The 17499-nt window shown below is 43.5% G+C and overlaps 1 protein-coding gene across 2 annotated transcripts; it reads left to right on the top strand.

Annotated features, from left to right (window-relative positions):
- Window positions 1-2400: 2400 nt before the first annotated feature.
- Window positions 2401-17271, top strand: smg6 (SMG6 nonsense mediated mRNA decay factor). Of its 2 annotated transcripts, none has more exons than XM_084564216.1 (19): window positions 2401-2497; window positions 3715-6070; window positions 6154-6346; window positions 6741-6851; window positions 7099-7205; window positions 8182-8260; window positions 9194-9304; window positions 9437-9652; window positions 10730-10791; window positions 10930-11075; window positions 11313-11426; window positions 12854-13028; window positions 13163-13376; window positions 13499-13678; window positions 13838-14002; window positions 14426-14570; window positions 14710-14972; window positions 15064-15145; window positions 15287-17271. In XM_084564216.1, the coding sequence occupies exons 1-19, from the start codon at window positions 2407-2409 to the stop codon at window positions 15415-15417; spliced, it is 4941 nt and encodes a 1646-aa protein (XP_084420342.1). In that variant the 5' UTR covers window positions 2401-2406; the 3' UTR covers window positions 15418-17271. The 2 variants fall into 2 exon arrangements, with proteins under 2 accessions (XP_084420342.1, XP_084420341.1); XM_084564215.1 differs by having other exon boundaries at window positions 13157-13376.
- The last annotated feature ends 228 nt before the right edge of the window (window positions 17272-17499 follow it).

The following is a 17499-nucleotide window of genomic DNA, read 5'->3' as shown; positions in this document are numbered from 1 at the left end:
CTCGCTCTCTGTCTCTCCTACACGTCCTTTCATTTCGGTCTCTCTCACTACTCGAGACGTGGATCCAATTTCAGTCGTCTCGCTCCCGTCTCCCGGCCCGTTTTCATTCTCTTTTATGTGTAACCTGTTTGTCAGTCCCCGCACTTTTACTCTGCTCCATCCTCAACCACAGTGTCCCACTCCCACTGACTGTATTCCCCCATCTGTCCTCCTCCTTCCCCACTCCAGTCATCACTAAAAGTCATCTCCTCCCACCTCCCAGTGTCCCAGAGGGGGGAGACAGAGATGGAGAGAGAGAGAGAGAGGAAGAGAGGGACAGAAAAGGAGAGAGAGGGGAGCAGGAGAGATTGAGACACGATCGGGCTGGAGAAACCCCCTGGTGTCAGAAATTCACCTGCAAAAACTCGCTGCTTCCCCCGCTTTTTCTCATCTGTATTCATAGTCTCTTCTCTCCTCCTGCATCACACCTCCTCACCTCTCCCTACCTCCCTCACTACCTCCCTGCCTCCCCCTCTCTGTCCTTCTGTGTCTCTTGTCATCCTGCATTGCTCCACCTGCACTGTGGTGCAGCACTGACAATCAGAACTCTGCACGCATACACACACACACACACACACACACACACATTCGGAGGCACACCAGCGCGCACACACACTGGGAGACACACACCCACCACTTCCGGCAGCCCCCCCCCCCCCCCCTCCCCGTTCTCCTCCCTCTCTCACATCTCTCCACTGCAGACACGAAACACTCTACAACCCCTGGTGTGCCAGCGCTTCATCAAGAGACACTGCTAGCACTACATCTGAGCAGTGTTCTGCATTCACACGCGGTGTGGCTTATTGTTTATGCCACATGAAAATAACTGTAGCAACACAATGAAAAACAGAGATTAATAATGAATAAGCGTCATCATAGCAGTGATGACTGGTAATCATAATCATGATTGAGCCGTCGTAGTCTTTGGTTACTGCAGCTTTATTCCAACTGCTTTACGTAGAATATAATATAGACTTTAGTAGTAGACATAAATAATATAATAACACACTTAAAAACACTTTGTAATCCTCTAGAAATGCAATAAATGGTCTTGCGTTTGTATTTTCTTATTATTCGTTGCTATTCTCTAATAGCTAAGTTAGAAAAAACTGACTTCTTGTGCTGTTGGAGGTAATTTACACACTGATTACTATGCTGAAGAAGTTCACCGAAATCCTTGGATGAATAATTTATTGATATGTTGGAGGAACATGTGTGAAAATACAGGAGGTTTGGCTCTGGATGAAGAACCACGGGAGACTACAGGAAGGACAGGAGACTCTGGCCCTTTAATTTGGTGTTGCTAGGGAAATGAAGCTGTTTACTCTAACATCAGCCACACAGACGATGTCTGCATGAACTCTCCATGCACCACCTCGTATGTGCATGTGCATGCACACACACACACACACACACACACACAAGCTGCTCAGTCTTCCTGTCATTGTTTTTTGGTATTCCCACAATTCCCCTCCACTCATCCACATGCAGTTTCAGCATAATCAAAGTCATGAACATAAGACAGGAGAGAAGAGATTTTGCACTTCATAAATATAAATGACTACAAAAGAGATGAGAGAAAGTTTGCCAGTCCAAAGTGTTGGAGGACATGCCGACTGAGTTAAAGAGGTGAATAAATAATCAACCCTGACATCTAGTGGACATTATCTGGAACGTTGTAAGATGTATGTAGGGATTCTGTCTGTTTCTTTACATAATGTGTAGACCCTTAAGCCCCCTTCCCCCAGACCTCATATGTAGGCCAAAGCCTGCGTAAGAATTACGTAACAGCACTTTAAGAATGACACACATTTTGTCATATATATATTTAAGTATTATTTACAACAATTTATTATCATTAATTATCAAACGTTCTCATCAAAAACATATCTCTGTCTGAATAAATAGTTGCTGTCCTTACTGCTATAATATAATACAACAGATGTTCAATTGAACCGCTATCATGATATTCTGTACATTGATACATACATAGAGTTTATATACTACAAATTAAATTATTAAAATTGTAAGGAAAAAACATGAATATGTGTATATTTTATGTAACAAAGTAGTAATTTACATTTATATGGTAAATTATGAGTAATAAAATCCTAAATACAGGAGTTTTGCTTAAGATATGTCGTATTACATATATCAAGGATGTAAATTTGCTTATTTTGTTTAAGTAAATGATAAAAATATATCTCTATACATAGATTAATACAGTAACCGAGGAAATAGAGAACTCTTTAATGACGTTTTTAAGGGACCATACTACATTACCCGGCGGCCTTTGCTGCAACGGCAGTCGCGTGTCTGATCCATCCGAGCCACCGTACTTACTTGTTTGTTTGAGTGAAAACAAAGATGGCGAACGAACTGGACCGAGTGCGAATCTCAGCTGCGGAACTCCGAGCTGAAGCGTCGAATTCAGTCAGCACCGTCGACTGTCAGAAAGGTGAGGGGAACCGAGTCGCATACTTGGAAGGGAAACATTTGCAAAAAAAAATCCGAAAGCATAACACGGAAAAGTACCTTAAGTAATCCTAAAGTGGCCTGCGGAGTTGCTAAGTTTGTAACTAGCTAATGTTGTTAGCTAGCTAGCTCCGTGCCTGTCCATTCTTTTGGTCCCGCGCGGTCTGTTTCAAACGTCCACTTCAACCGTACCCAATATATTCACGATTTATTTTATCGTGTTTGAAATTACATGCAGTTGTTTATTGATTATTACATATAAAGTATGTGAAAAGGAGTGCGTTATTTGTGTCTCAACGTAAAGTTGAACTAAAAGATTCGACTATTTGCCAAGTTAAACATAGTGAACAAGCTAACGTTACTAGTAACTGAACTTTCTCTTTACACCGAAACGATCAAAGTGATCAAACATTAGTGTTTCTTTTGTTGTGGTAGGTTTATTTGTTGCTGAATATTTATTGTGTATGCTTATTTTTTTTTTACATTGTTGTATTAATTAATGTTAACAGTTTGTGTGTAGCATTTACTGTATAATAATGTCTTTTAAACGTTATTTGATTCGTACATTGGCTGCATGGTGCTAGGTGGTAGGAATTATCATTAGGATTTTGTCAATACTGGTCCTCCTTACCTTGTGTACATATTACTACTGTTGTACATACTCTAACATTTTACAACTGTATCTGCAAACTGATTGTGGCTTCCTGCTAACATTTTGTTGTTTACTGGAGATTATGTTATGACCTTCATGCTTGTTAATTCAGTTATTTCATACTGTATGTGTAATCTTCCTAGTGAAAAAGGTTATTGTAAATGTATTACATTTCAGCCATCATGAACATTATGGGTCCACCACAGCTAGCTGCACTAAAACTAACGTTTTAACTGAACCATAGCTCTCTAAAGTTAATGGTAATGTTTAAACTTTACCTGGCAATAAAGTAAAATGCGGAGCTTGTTCGTTAAATATTTATTGGTTACCTTAATCTGGGCAGAGAGAAGTTCTCTAGAGATAGAGATATGTCTTATTGTAGCATTAGTTTGACAGCTATTCACACATCTGCAGAATCTTTGTATTCTTTATCAAGACTTGTTGACCAGAAGAGAAAAACAAACCATGACAGCCTACTTCTTTAATACTCCATCTTCTGTTTTGATTATTGATGATCTTATGAGTCTCTTAATTTCTTCTATCTGCAGAGGAACTAAAGGAACATCCCAAACAAAAGCAGCATAAGAGGCGTGAAGGAAAACGCCCTGATCTGCAGCGCTACCATCCGCTACCTGTACACGGACGGCATCACCAGGACAGCGAAGAGGGGGAAACCGGTCGAAGCGATCCCCCAGCTCCTGACTCACACGACCACGATCAACCGCCACACAGGGAGAAAAAGTGCCTCTCTCAAACGGTTTTAGTCAGACAAGGGTGCACAGACGGTGGGGCGGGTACCAACACACGAGAAGAGGACAGAATGAGAGGGGATGGCAGTAACACCCAGAGCTCTTGGAAGAGCAGCCACTCGCAGACTAAAACGGATGCGCACGATGAAAAGGGCTCTGTTGAGAATGACAGGGAACACCAGGAATCCGCCGAAGCAGCTAAGCCGACAAAGAAAGCTCGGAAACCTGACAGGGAATTTTATCAACCTGGGAGCCGGAGGAGTACCCAGGGAAAGGACTGTGGTGTTGGGAGAGAACAGGATAAGCCTCCCCCTAGGAAGCCTGAGCAAAAGCCAGAGCCAGAATCCCAGCAGAGCGCAGGGGTAAGGGAGGGAAACAAAAAGAAATCTGTACAGAAGCAGGGAGGGAAGGATAAAGAAGTTAAAGGTATGCAGGAAACAGTAAAAGTGTCCAGTTGCAGTGATGCAAGCAGAAAACAAGGAAGCCAAGATGTGGATACACCTCCATCACCCGTTGATAACTCGGTGGAGAAAATTGCTAACAAAGTTGAAGAACTCAGCATAAAAGAAAAGGCAAAGGTGGGGACTGATAAAGAAAGGAGAGGCAAAGAGGCAGGACCAAAAGATGAGGAAGACAACACGGAAAAGAAGAGAGAAAAGGGAAACCGCAGGAGGAGGGGAGTGGAGAAGGAAAAAGAGAAGAATCTGGATTCCAGAAGAGAGGATGACGTAGGCGGAGGGAAGAGTAATCAGGCAAAAACTGAGAAGGACAGAAACAAGAGAGCTACAGAAGCAGATGGGGGGAAAGCAGATAAGGCAGGAGAGACGCACCAAAGTAAAAAAAGAGAGAATCGCAGAGAAAACAGAAAAGGAGACAACAACAACAGCAGGTCTAGAGACCCTGAGAAAGATGCAAAGACGGAAAGAAATTTAGGCACGGCCGGAGAAAGAGGCGACAAAGACAGACCCAATGCAAACGTCACAGCACCGAACTCAAAACGCTATTCCAAATCAGATATTCGGCGCACGAGGAATCGAACGTACAGCAGCAGCTCCGCGAGCAGTGTCACCAGCCTGGATGGTCCTGGGCGAGGAATTAATGTGGAGGCTACCAAGTGGCCGCGGTCAGACCCTAAGCACAATAACAAGGTGGGAATGGCTCCGAGCGTAGAAGGACGCAGGAGTCATTTACAGAGCTGGACGACCAACGAGGAGTCATCTACAGAAGGGAGTGAGATGAGTGATAGAACAGAAGATAGGAGGAGGAGCAGAAGAGTTGGGGAGGAAGAGTTGAGTACAGGGAGGCGGAGGGAAGAAAGAAACAGGCCAAAGGGAAGCAAAGGTGGAGGTCGGGGAATCCTAAGAGTTTCTCTAGAAAACCAGCCAGGTACGTCATCACACAGTGTGGATGCCCAACATCGCAAGCAAGGCCCTGTTCCTCGTGGCAGAGGTGGTGGGATCCTGGTGCTTCCAGCCCGCACGGAAATATCTAATTCACCTCAGATGGGGCAAAGGCTCCTTTTTGGTGGAAACAGGGGAGGGGCAGCTAGCAGGAGCAGAGGAGGCCGCGGAGGAGGGGTGAGACGACTCTGGGATCCAAACAACCCAGATCAGAAGCCTGCCCTTACCAGCACTCAGCCCTCACAGCACATGTCTCATCAGCAGCCTTTGTATCTTCAGACAGGGACTGGATATGGACAGCTTCACTTTCTGGACACGGACGATGAGGTAGCGGGAAGTCCTCCGGTCCACCAGGGTGAGCACTTTCGATCCCAACAGGCTGCCGCCATGGCCTACTACAAATTCCAAAACTCTGACAACCCCTACTGCTACCCGATGCCAGCCACAAACCCACATAATCCCAGCACCACGAGCAGCAGCCAGCGCTATCCATATCCTTATCCTATGGGACCCTATCCAATGGCTGCCCCTAACGGCATGTACCCGAGCCCAGGTCAGTTCTGTGGGACTTACAGGGGGAGTTATTCCCAGTCAGGCGGCGGAGGAGGGGGGTTGACATTTGAGGAGGCAGAACAAGCCAGAGGGGAACTGGGGAGGCTGCTGAGGGCCGCAGATGCACAGGAGCTTCAGATCAGTAACTTGCTGTCCAGGGACAGAGTCAGTGCTGAGGGACTGGAACGCATGGGACAGCTCAGGTGAGTATCTGGTGATGTTGTCATATTCACAGTTAGGGGGAAAAAAATGACTCTTGATTTTATCGTGTCCTCCTTTTTTCTAGAGCGGAGCTTTTGGTTCTGTATGAGCAGGTCGTCCTGACAGACATCGAGTTCTCGGACTCGCAGAACGTGGATCAGGCTTTGTGGAAGAACGTCTTCTACCAGGTCATAGAGCACTTCCGCCAGCTACTCAAAGATCCCACCTATGACAACACCCCCCATATCAGGAACATGTTGCTCACGCTGCTGGATGAGGTAATTATGTGTGGGGTGATCTGGCTACGACAAGGAGGCAATTGAAAAGCAGTCAGTTTAGAGGTGTGAATCTGGAATTGGAAGAATTTGCAGGTACATCAAGACAGACGCTAACTAAAAACCTCTTTCTGCATTTAAGTAGCTATACAACAAACCCAGGGATTGGTTAACCCAAAAGTAATATGATTGTATATTACTAAATAATCCAAAAATGATTTCACATGTTTGATTTCTTGGAATAATAACAGACATCATTAGATTTATCATTCTTGTCTCTCTACAGCAGGGTTTTTTAAATCGGGGACAGCATGTTAAATATTCGTCCATACATTCTTTTAAGATTACTAATCGTGGGAAACAAACGTCTCTTTTCTTCATCGTCTGTGTGTCACAGGGAGCGCTGTTCTTCGATGCGCTGCTTCAGAAGCTGCAGACGGTGTACCAATTCAAATTAGAAGATTACATGGATGGCATGGCAATCAGGGCTCGGCCATTACGCAAAACGGTACGGCCATACTGTTCTTATTCTGTGTTTGAAGATCTGCTAAATTAAATTGTGGTGTACATAAACAGCCATTTTATGTATTGTATATTCTTACGTAAAAGACTGTCAGACACCATTCATCATGTTAAATGTATTAACCCACTCAGTAATTAGATGTCTTTGTTACGAGCGATCGAGTTGATGTTTGCCGTCAACCTTTCTGTTAATGTTTTTAAATTTTTTTTCTCCTCATGCTTCTTTTTTTCAGGTAAAGTATGCACTTATAAGTGCTCAGCGCTGCATGATATGTCAGGGAGATATAGCGCGTTACCGGGAGCAAGCCAGTGACTCTGCCAACTATGGCAAGGCTCGCAGGTATTGTGAAATTTATTAAACACATTTTGTAGTGGAACAATATTTAGACCGATTTACTTCTCCTCCAGAAGGTTAATTCACCTTTGGCTAAGCCACACCCTAGAATGTAGATTGACCAATCACAGCCAAGAGAGCTCCCACAGGGGTCCGACACTTTTTCCACAGCGCTCCATTGACTTTAACGCAGGCGCCTCGTATTTTCGGTCTCGGCAGGCTATACTGTCGGTATATATCCAGGGTATGGATAAGCCCAATGATGTGCGCGCAAAACCCTGTGGAGCTAACCAAAACATCACCGTTACAGCTTAAGTTGCATAGTTGTTGATACGCTAGCACACGCTGAAGAAATACAACGTTATACGTGCGTAACGTTAGTCCGTTTGCTTCGTAATAACGATTATAGAAGTGAATAGAGACGTACCCAGCTTTGCATGAACAGTGTTGCTCCTTGATATTGTCAGTCCCAGCCTCCGTCTCGATTAATAGGATATGCGGTGGTTCACTTTTTGACTGTGACCGGTATGCTTTTGCCTCTATTTGGATGCCTTGTTGTTCGTTGCGTTTCACTTGTACGTCCTTCGAACGCATATTGCAGCCCCTTTTGCCTACTTCTATCGGACACTTTATTTGCTGCTTTATAAAAGTTTGACAAAAGTTCAGCAGGAAGAGCTGTCACAGCATAAGCCATGTTGATACCAGAGCCTTATAGATAACCAGAAAACCACAGCCCAGAGGAGAATGTCGGACTTAGCAACAGTAACTAAGGGGGGCGGGGCTTAGCCAAAGGCGAATTACCTTTTACAAGTCAAAATATTTTAGTCTTGGACAAATGTTTCCTTAGTTTTTGTTTTCTAAAGACATGAAACTTCCTACCTCTGTGTGTCAGACGGGAACTGTATGAAACAGAAGCTGAAAATGGTTTTCAAACAAGTTTCTTCTTGTTGGGATCTCATGGCTGCTTTCATTTTATTCGTAGCTGGTACCTGAAGGCGCAGCAGATTGCCCCGAAAAATGGACGACCATATAACCAGCTGGCCTTGTTGGCGGTCTATACAGTAAGTCATGCAATCCAAACTTTGTACTTCACATTCATTTTCAAATTAACTAATAGAGGTTACATTAAACTGTTTCTGCTTTTGTAGGTTTACATTAGTAAACTGTGGCTGTTAATTGTAGACTAATCTGATTTAATTGATAGCTGTCATTTAGATTTAGGTGGAGTTTGATGGAAAACCAGAAAAGTTGAAGAAGGAAAAAAAGCACAGTAAAAGTAACCAGAGTTATGTGACTGATGAAACGAAAATCAGCCTCAGTGGAAATGATGGAAAGACGAAAGCATGGAGGAAAAAAAAATGAGCATCTCACTCTAAGCATAGCACATCATCTGTCAAACATCCTGGCGCTTCTCCTTTTTGACTTCAGTGTTTACGGCTGCCAGTGAAACTGTCACACTGACGTAAACTGATGATTCTGCTGCTGCTGATGAATGCAGCGGCGTACAGGAGCACTATCTGTGCTCACATTCAGTGAAACGCATCAGAACTCACTGGACTTTAAGCTTTTATTCACAGCAAAGTACTTTAACTCTAAATATGCAACTTGGTGTTCATGGTGTTTGACCATGAACACCAAGTTTGTTTCTCTGATTACTTATGAAATTAACAAAACACTGAGCCATCATCCATCTCTCACACAGTTCTTTCTATATTGATGTAGATTTTCAAACTGAATGTGCTAAAGCATTGCCTGTACATGTGTTGTTATACAAACTCTTCTACTATGGCTATGTCGTCATAGTAGCTGTAGAAAGTTGAGATTTGGGATTCATTACCCAGCTTTCCTGTGAATAATTGTGTTTATTTTGGTTCGTCTGTGGGACTACTAAAAATACAACTGTGTTTTGAGAGATGATTTGTTTGCACCCAGTCTTGTGTGTGTGAGTGTGATGCCCTCCTCTCTTACTCTTGTCACTTGTCTCTTTCCCACAGAAGCGGAAGTTGGATGCTGTGTATTATTACATGCGCAGCTTGGCAGCTTCCAACCCCATTCTGACTGCAAAGGAAAGCTTGATGAGTCTGTTTGAGGAGGCCAAGCGCAAGGTCAGATATACACTTTGCTCATTAACTTGTGCTGCTATTAGCTTAACTTGTCAGGTTTACAGTACGCTGGTGACTACGTGAAGCCTTTAGGCACAGCAAGTTCTTCTTGTTCAGAGACTTTTCCTCTTGTAGGCAGAGCAGCTTGAACGAAGGAGGAGGCAAGAACACGAAGGAGGCTCCAGGGGTCCAGCAGTGAGAGGAAGAGGAAGAGGGGAAGAGGGAGCACGTGTGGAGATCTGGATTCGTCCCACTGGACAAGCAGCAACCCCTTCTTCACAGAGAGGAGGTAGTGAGTCCAGCAGAGACTCTGAACAGGACGGAGAGCTGGGAAGTCTCAGCGCCACTGATGTAAGAACTCGTGTCTTTCTCTCATCCTGTTGTATATGTATTTATGATTTTGATTGCACTGATTAGTGCCTGCAAACATCTCCCATTTTCTTGAAAGTTTAATTTCCTCTCTCATCCGTGTAATCTGATATATTTTTTCCTCTACTCAAATTCATCTAGTGTCCCTCTATTTATGTTAATTTGACTCTATTTTATTCCCCCATCGTATTTTTTTACTTTTCAGTGTTTCCTGGACTTCCGTTTCTGTTTACTGATTTATTTTCATTGCTGTGAACCCTTTAACCCTTCCAGTTTTTTTTTATATTCCATTTTTGTCTGCAATGATTCACCATTTAATTATTAAGTGGAGCTGTTATAAGGACGTATATGGTGTAATTGGATGTCCGTCCATTTGTTTGCTGCTATTTGTCAATTATCACAGCGCCCATTGAGGGAACAGGATGTCTCTACATAGAAAGCATAGCATTAGCGGAGCATTAGCAGGGCATCAGGAGCTCCGATGCTCCGTCTGCGACAAAACAGGATGTGTTCATGGTGAAGTGCAGGGTTAGCTAATGCACAATCACCGCGTGAAATGATGGAAAATAGAGTTTGAGTTTAAAATACGCTCTGGTTTACAGGTATGAGCAGATAGTGTGTGTATCAGCTGATGCAGATCATTTACATGCAAATCACTTGTTTCCATGAGAGCTGTGGTTTCAGATGTGATCTCTCGTTACATTAGAGATAATTTATTGGATACGTTTACATTCCTATATGAGTTTATATAGAAATAGTAGCTTAAATTGAGCCGCCTTTTGTTTTATTATTCATCGTTTTAAAAGACCCATTTTGTTTGATGGTTAGTCAGTGTGTTTTTTTAGGGAGAGGCATGTCTCTTCATTAGCAGTAGCCTTCACCTTCATGTACTCTCATCCCCGTTGCTCAAATCTTGGGTCCATTGTTGTCTGTACCAAACCTGTTTTTGTACCTGTTTTCATTGGATGAAGTGTTTTCATGTCATGTGCTGTACTAGTAGAAAGATTAGTAATGCTTTTATATTCATCTTTTGGCCTTGTCCTTTTTTTTTCTCTCCAGCTAAATAAGAGATTCATTCTGAGTTTCCTGCATGCACACGGAAAGCTCTTCACTAAAGTGGGGTGAGTAGTGTCTCATGTTTTCCAGCTCCTGTGTTAATGGCCTGTATTTGCTGGAAGGAATGACAAAATTAGGCAAGAAAAAATATCTTTTTCTGTTTTGCGTCAGTTGTGTATTGTCTTCGTCTCCCGTCTGTGCAGCATGGAGTCGTTTCCTGCAGTGGCGAGCCGCGTTCTACAGGAGTTCAGGACGCTGCTCCAGCACAGCCCTCCCCTCCTGGGCAGTACACACATGCTGCAGATCATCACCATCAACATGTTCACCATACACAATGCCCATAGCAGAGGTAATACTGAACAGACAAATACACACACATATATCATCATCTCCAAATGTTGAATAGTGTTAACATGGATTTATCAGCAAATACATGACTAGCAAAATACAAAAAAAATGTAAAATGTGAGTTTGTTTTGGAAAAACACATACATTTGTGGTCATTGTAGTTTATAGTTAACACTTATTCCATGGTTGCACACAAATAATTAATGAAGTACTGTTTCAAATTCCTGTCTCTTGTCAGGTGAAGAGGGAGAAGTGCGGTCTGTTTTACAGGAGCAGAGCACCGCGCTGGGCCTTGGCATGTTTGGACTACTGGTGCAGCGCTGCACAGAGCTCCTCAAGGAGATTCCTGCAGGTACGCACTCAGTACGCTCCACAAGTAGTTGATCAACAGCCTCTACACTCCGCGCTAGGATTACTGGACTGTTTCATAGCACATTGGTTGAGATTATTTATCGAGCTAGTGAGAAGTGAATTCCATCATTCCATTAATACGACAGCGTTCAGACTAGGGCTGAACGATATATCGTTATCGTATCTATATCTAGATATGAACATTTAAGATATTAATATCGAAAAAGCAACGATATAAACGATATAGACCAATGACAAACATATGAGGGCGGGAGTGAGGGAGACGGAGACTGAGACGCACACACACACACACATAGCGGGGAAATTAAAAAGAAAGAAAGTAAAGTGAGCTTGGAAGATAATGCGGCCGGTGGCGGTGCAGAATAGAGGGTGACAACTTTTCGGGAATACCGTGACCCGCGGGAGTCCCGCAGTACGGGAGTCAGTTTCACTGTTGGTAACATGATAGAGACGGGATAGAGCAAATAATCAACGGGAGCCGGACGGAGCCAGAGATTTAATTAAAAAGTGACGCTGCAATGCGGTGAGTGCGCCCAACTTTAGACAACAACATAGGGAGCTGGACGGGATTTGGGAGTCTTTCTCTCGTGATTTTGCAGGACAGGATTTTTGTTGGGGGGCAGTCACGTGATCGGGATATGACGGGAGTATTTTTGAGGGCTTGGGATGGGAGCGACAACTGATTCACGTGTCACTAGTGCAAAATCTGATTTGGTGCCAAAACATAAATCATCTTCCGTTATTTGGAGGTATTTTGGATTTAAAAATGATGATGTAAACCAGAGCGAGGTGTTGTGTAGGTCGCTTGGCGAAAATTGCGACTAAGGAAGATAGCACAAAAAACATGTTTCACCACATGAAACAACACTATCACGTGCTGCACGAAGAGTGTATTGCAATGATAGAAACACCGGGGACTTCTCAGTCATCCCAAAAGAAGCCCAATCAAAGTTTGATTGCTGATGCGTTCAGTAGCGTTACACCGTATGAGTCGACGTCCACCAGACATAAACACATTACAGACGCTATAACATACCACATTGGAAAAGACATGGTACCCGTGTACACAGTCTCGAAAGAGGGCTTTTAAAAAATAAAAAATGGTATCGATATCGAGATATCTGGCATAATTATCGAGATATGAAATTTTGTCCATATCGTTCAGCCCTAGTTCAGACTTGTGATTTCTAAATGTCCTGTGTGAATTTCAAAAAAATGTCTTTCGACCTCAAAATGAAACGAGGTTTGTTTTTTAGTCAGGCTTGACATCTTAAAATAATAGCATCTGTGATTAGATTTACGTGAGACTCCAAACATCCTCCTGTTGAACTTAACTGGTATTAATTCTCCTTTTTTCTCTTGTGGAGTGCTGTTGTTCCAAAACCTCTCTTTTTATCTCTCTTTCAGAACCAGTCCCCATGGCAGATGGAGAGGAGGAGGGTAAAGCAGAGGAGCTGGAGGGTATTGTGAGAGTCTCTGCCTTCCCATTGGACCTCAGTGAACTACTGCCAAGTATCAAAGTCTGGTCTGATTGGATGCTGGGACAGCCAGACCAGTGGAACCCACCACCGTGCAGTATAGAGTGAGTGAAGAGCTACAAAGAAATATTATGTCTAGTTGCTATGCACACGAGTTAATTCTCCCGCAGCTTTCAGTCGTCCCTTTAAATATTCTTTCTTCACCATCTCTTGTGGTGTTCTCTCTGTGAAGTTGCAGCCCGGATGTTTGGCAGTGCCTTGCTGACCTGTGTAACGTGCTGGCCCGCGTGGATCACGAGGAAGTGCTGCTATACAAAGTCGATACTGATGAGGTTGAGGGAGACGAGGAGCTGACCGTGCTTCAGCTGAAGGAAGACAGGCTGCTTGCTGGCTTTGTACCACTGCTGGCTGCACCGCAGGAGCCGTGTTACACAGACAGGCACACAGACATGGTGGGTGGAAATCAAAGGTGTATTTCATTATACTGTGACACGGAGTGCCAGTATTTACGGTTATCTCCTAATCGTCTGCTTCCTGTTTTCATGCACAAATACTCCCATCCTCTTTTCAAAAGGCGATAGCAGCGAATTGTAAGAGAGTGACGGTGCTGAAGTACTTTCTGGAGGCTTTGTGTGGACAGGAAGAGCCTCTCTTGGCCTTCAAGGGAGGCAAATACATCTCTGTGGCAACTTCTCCTCCTCCTAACCAGTCAATAGATACAAGGAGCAGGCAGGATTCTGTGACGGACAAAGAGGTGACTGTCTCTGCTTCTCTTCCTCTAATAAACTTTATTCTCCACTTATATATCAGGCCTTTTCCCCTCTGAGTGCATTTCTCCCTTTCAAACACTTACCTGTTCGACATTATAAGAAAATGAAAATGTGTCTCATCCTTGTCCGTGTCTTCTTGGCAGGTTGATGACGTGATAATCGAGGCGGAATCGTCTCTCTCCGCATCAGAAGGAGAGGAGGATGTTGAGGAGGGAGACAGTGAGAATGACATCAGGCAGCTGAAGGCGCGACGCCACGCCCTCGCCAACGAACTGGCACAGCAACAGAAGCGCAGGGATAAAATACAGGTAAAACACATGAACAGGTACTTAACTTATACCGAGCAATAAATGAATTCAAATGAGCAAATAAGTTGTTAGGGCGATTGGTCTTTGCGTCTAGCATTTTATAAGATAAAAGGTAATTGAGGAAAGAGGAAAATAATTGTTTAATGCAGCCTTTAACAACATCTGAAATGTTCTGGTAAGTTGCTTATGTATTTTTACTGACAGTACTTCACACTCATAAGGAATCAAACTAAAAATTACATCCTCCATTAATTATGGAAAAATCCCCATGAGCTTTTGTTGAAGTGTTCAGATCAGGCTTTGTGTTCTTTCTGATCATTCATGCGTCGTTCGATGGTGCAGCTTGAATTAAATAGGCCGGCCATACCATTATACTATTACACCATGTTGAATTTTAACATCCATTTGCTGTGTGTGTTCCAGGCGGTGCTGCAGACAGGTGGGCAGCTGGAGCTGGAAGTGAGGCCTCTCTTTTTGGTTCCAGACACCAATGGATTCATTGATCATTTGGGAGGCCTGAAGAAACTCCTTCAGTGTGGAAAATACATAATAGTTGTGCCACTCATCGGTAAGACTAAAGCAATAAATTTAAAGATGAGTGCACTCGCTGCTAACGACGATGCAGGAGGACAAAATCTTTGCCTTCAAAATGATCAGAAAGCTCGTTGTCTTTGTATACTCATGGTTTGATTTGTTTCCTTTGTCAGTGATCACGGAGTTGGATGGTTTGGCTAAAGGCCAGGATAGTTTCGGTGGAGGACTGGGGTCCGGGGGACGCCTCAGCGGCAGCCGTGGCAACTACAATGTCACCGCAGCCCACGTGCGAGCCGTGCAGGAGAAGGCTCGGTTGGCAGTGGCTTTCTTAGAGAGAGGGTTCGAAGCAAGGGAGCCGTGTCTCAGAGCCCTGACGAGCAGAGGAAATCAGCTCGAGTCTATTGCCTTCCGCAGTGAAGACACCTCTGGACAACAGGTAGGAGCCGGAGGAAATGAAGTAAGGCTGCTGTGGTTGTATGAAGTGCGTGTCTTGTTCTTTAGTGACCCAGTTTTCTCTTCTTCTGCAGGGTAACAATGATGATGTGATTCTGTCCTGCTGTCTCCACTACTGCAAAGACAAGGCTAAAGATTTCATGCCTCATCAGAGAAGTACGGAACATTTAACTCTCATCTCGTTGTGTCATTGTTAATATTTCCATTTCCATATGCAAACACATTGAACAGTCTGATTTAAGTAAAGTCTCCTGAGTTAATTTCTCACGTCTCCTTGGCTCCGTGCCTCATTAACAGATGGGACAGTGAGGCTTCAGAGAGAGGTGGTACTCCTCACAGATGACCGTAACCTGCGGGTGAAAGCTTTGACCCGCAACGTCCCTGTGCGAGACATCCCCGCTTTCCTCAGCTGGGCCAAAGTGGGTTGAACCAGACGAAGCTGGAATCCAAGGAACCCAACTGCTGAAGCCTGCTTGTCACTCAGCCAGGAGAGAAGACACACTTAAGCGGAGGAGGAGGAGGAGGAAGAAGAAGAGGAGATAACAGGGGAGGGGAAACGATAAAGAACGCAAAGAACCACTTCCTATGAAATACAAGCAAATGTAGTGAGAGCAGGGTGGTTTTAATGAGCCTTTTCCCCCCTTGTGACGACGTGTGTGCGTGTATGTATGTGTTAAGATCAGCGAGCTTCCCCAGAAAGAGACCGGAAGACTTGATAAGTCTCAGGGTGGCTGGAGTAGAAGGGAGGAAGGAGGCAAAATGGAGGGATTTGATTTATCCAGCGTCAAACCTCTGCGCCTGTTTAGTGTGCACTCTGCGAGCTGAATTAAAATTTGAAGCTGATGATAGGATGAGCGAGGGAGAGTGTCTATGATCAATTCATTGATTAAAGACGGCAGTAGTGAAGGCCATAGGCGGCACTTCCACACCTCCCTGAGGGCCCAGGCTCGGAGACTGCTCTGGCCTCTACAGCAGCGCTCAGAGAAAGGAAGGTGGAGAGAAGCACAGCTGGACGGTCTGTACCGATTCAGAGAAGAGTGGCTAATTGCAGGGAGGGTTCGTCAAGAGCTCTCCTGCGAACTCGGCACCTAAAAGGGATCGCATGCAGGTATTTTATTTCCTGCTAACCCAGGAAATGTATGATGCCTGTTTGGTATCTTGGGGTGTTCCTCCAGCTTGTTTTGGTGTTGTAAGATGTCAGCAACCACAAAACATTGTTTATTATTCATTTTTCTTTTGCTTTTCAGCTTGTGGAGAAAAAAAAATAATGTTTATTTATTTTTTTTTTCTTGGAGGCCGTTTCTCCATTTTGTAGACTCCGATAATAAGCCTCTGCAAAGTCTAACCAAAATAGCATTTGTAAATACTTCAGCTGATTTGTTTTTTTTGTTTTTTTTGTTTTTTTTTTTAGAAGTTTAACAAATGTTTTGTTGGTTTGTGTTGACTTTTAGTGAAATTCCACCTTCTGTCATTTAAAACATTCGCAAAAACTCTTCAACCCAGTTCAGCCTTATTCAGACACAATATAAGGACACTGTCCATGACGATGACTTTGCAGAAACTTTATTATCGAGTATCACTGGTGAATATTTCTATTTTCTATTCATAGCTAGCCTCAGTATTTTGTGTCCTCCTTCATTTAAACCACCAGCAGTTTCAGGTAGTTGTCTTTTTTTCCAAGTTCAAATATCCACTTTTTGTTTGTTTGTTTGTTTTTTTGAAGCTAAAATACATGTGTTGTAATAAAAGTTGTAAAATTTCCATCAGATCCACGCAACACCTCACTGACACATTGTCCACCCACAGAGGTAGCGTTTGTGCTTTCGCTTGCTCCACATCGCTTTTGGAAAAACCGTTTTCATGAGAGTTTCGTCAGCGTGCGTTTCTATGAGCATTTCGTAATCTAGTGTCCTCTGTTGTGCTGCGTCGTGCAGACTTTGTCGTATTGTTTAAAAGTAATAGCAAAAGTAGAGGTGGCTACCCGACCTTCTTTTCGTCCTGTACCCTTTCAGCTAGGCTTGTACAACTTCCATTAGCAGTTGACGTTTCTGTGTTCGCGTGAACCGCCCGACTCGTATTTTCATTTTATTTCGGTCTGTTTTGATGTTGCTGTAGTATTCGGTGCGGTCTGTTGCGTTAAAGGGCATTGCTGCATTGTTTAAGTGTTGGAGCAATTGCTTAACTCTAATCACTCTCACTTTTCATCATCCATAATTAAAATAGTTTCAGATCCAGTGTTTTTGCCTCATTGATGTGCAAATAAAGAATGTGACGTAAGAATATCCTTTTGTTCATTCCAGATATTTGTTACCAGTGTTCATAATAACATCAACGACGCCTCTGTTTATAGTGAGCCGGCTGCACAATGCCATTTTTAATTTTCTTACATGAACCTATGCTTTTCTGTATCATGTCAAAATGTCGGCAAATAGTTTATTACTCACACTCTGCCTCCTTCACCACTTTTTAGAATCACTGGAGTATTTTTGCAACACAATCATCAAGCAGAG

The sequence above is a fragment of the Chelon labrosus genome, assembly GCF_963514085.1.
Source record: "Chelon labrosus genome assembly, chromosome: 17".
In the NCBI taxonomy this organism is placed as follows: domain Eukaryota; kingdom Metazoa; phylum Chordata; class Actinopteri; order Mugiliformes; family Mugilidae; genus Chelon; species Chelon labrosus.
This window is presented reverse-complemented; position numbering and strand designations above follow the sequence as displayed.

Coding starts and splice junctions, on each gene's coding strand:
- smg6 (XM_084564215.1), top strand. CDS start 2,407: ATGGCGAACGAACTGGACCGAGTGCGAATCTCAGCTGCGGAACTCCGA. Junction 13,029..13,156: donor CCACCACCGTGCAGTATAGA/GTGAGTGAAGAG, acceptor CTCTCTGTGAAG/TTGCAGCCCGGATGTTTGGC. Junction 14,003..14,425: donor AGCGCAGGGATAAAATACAG/GTAAAACACATG, acceptor TGTGTGTTCCAG/GCGGTGCTGCAGACAGGTGG.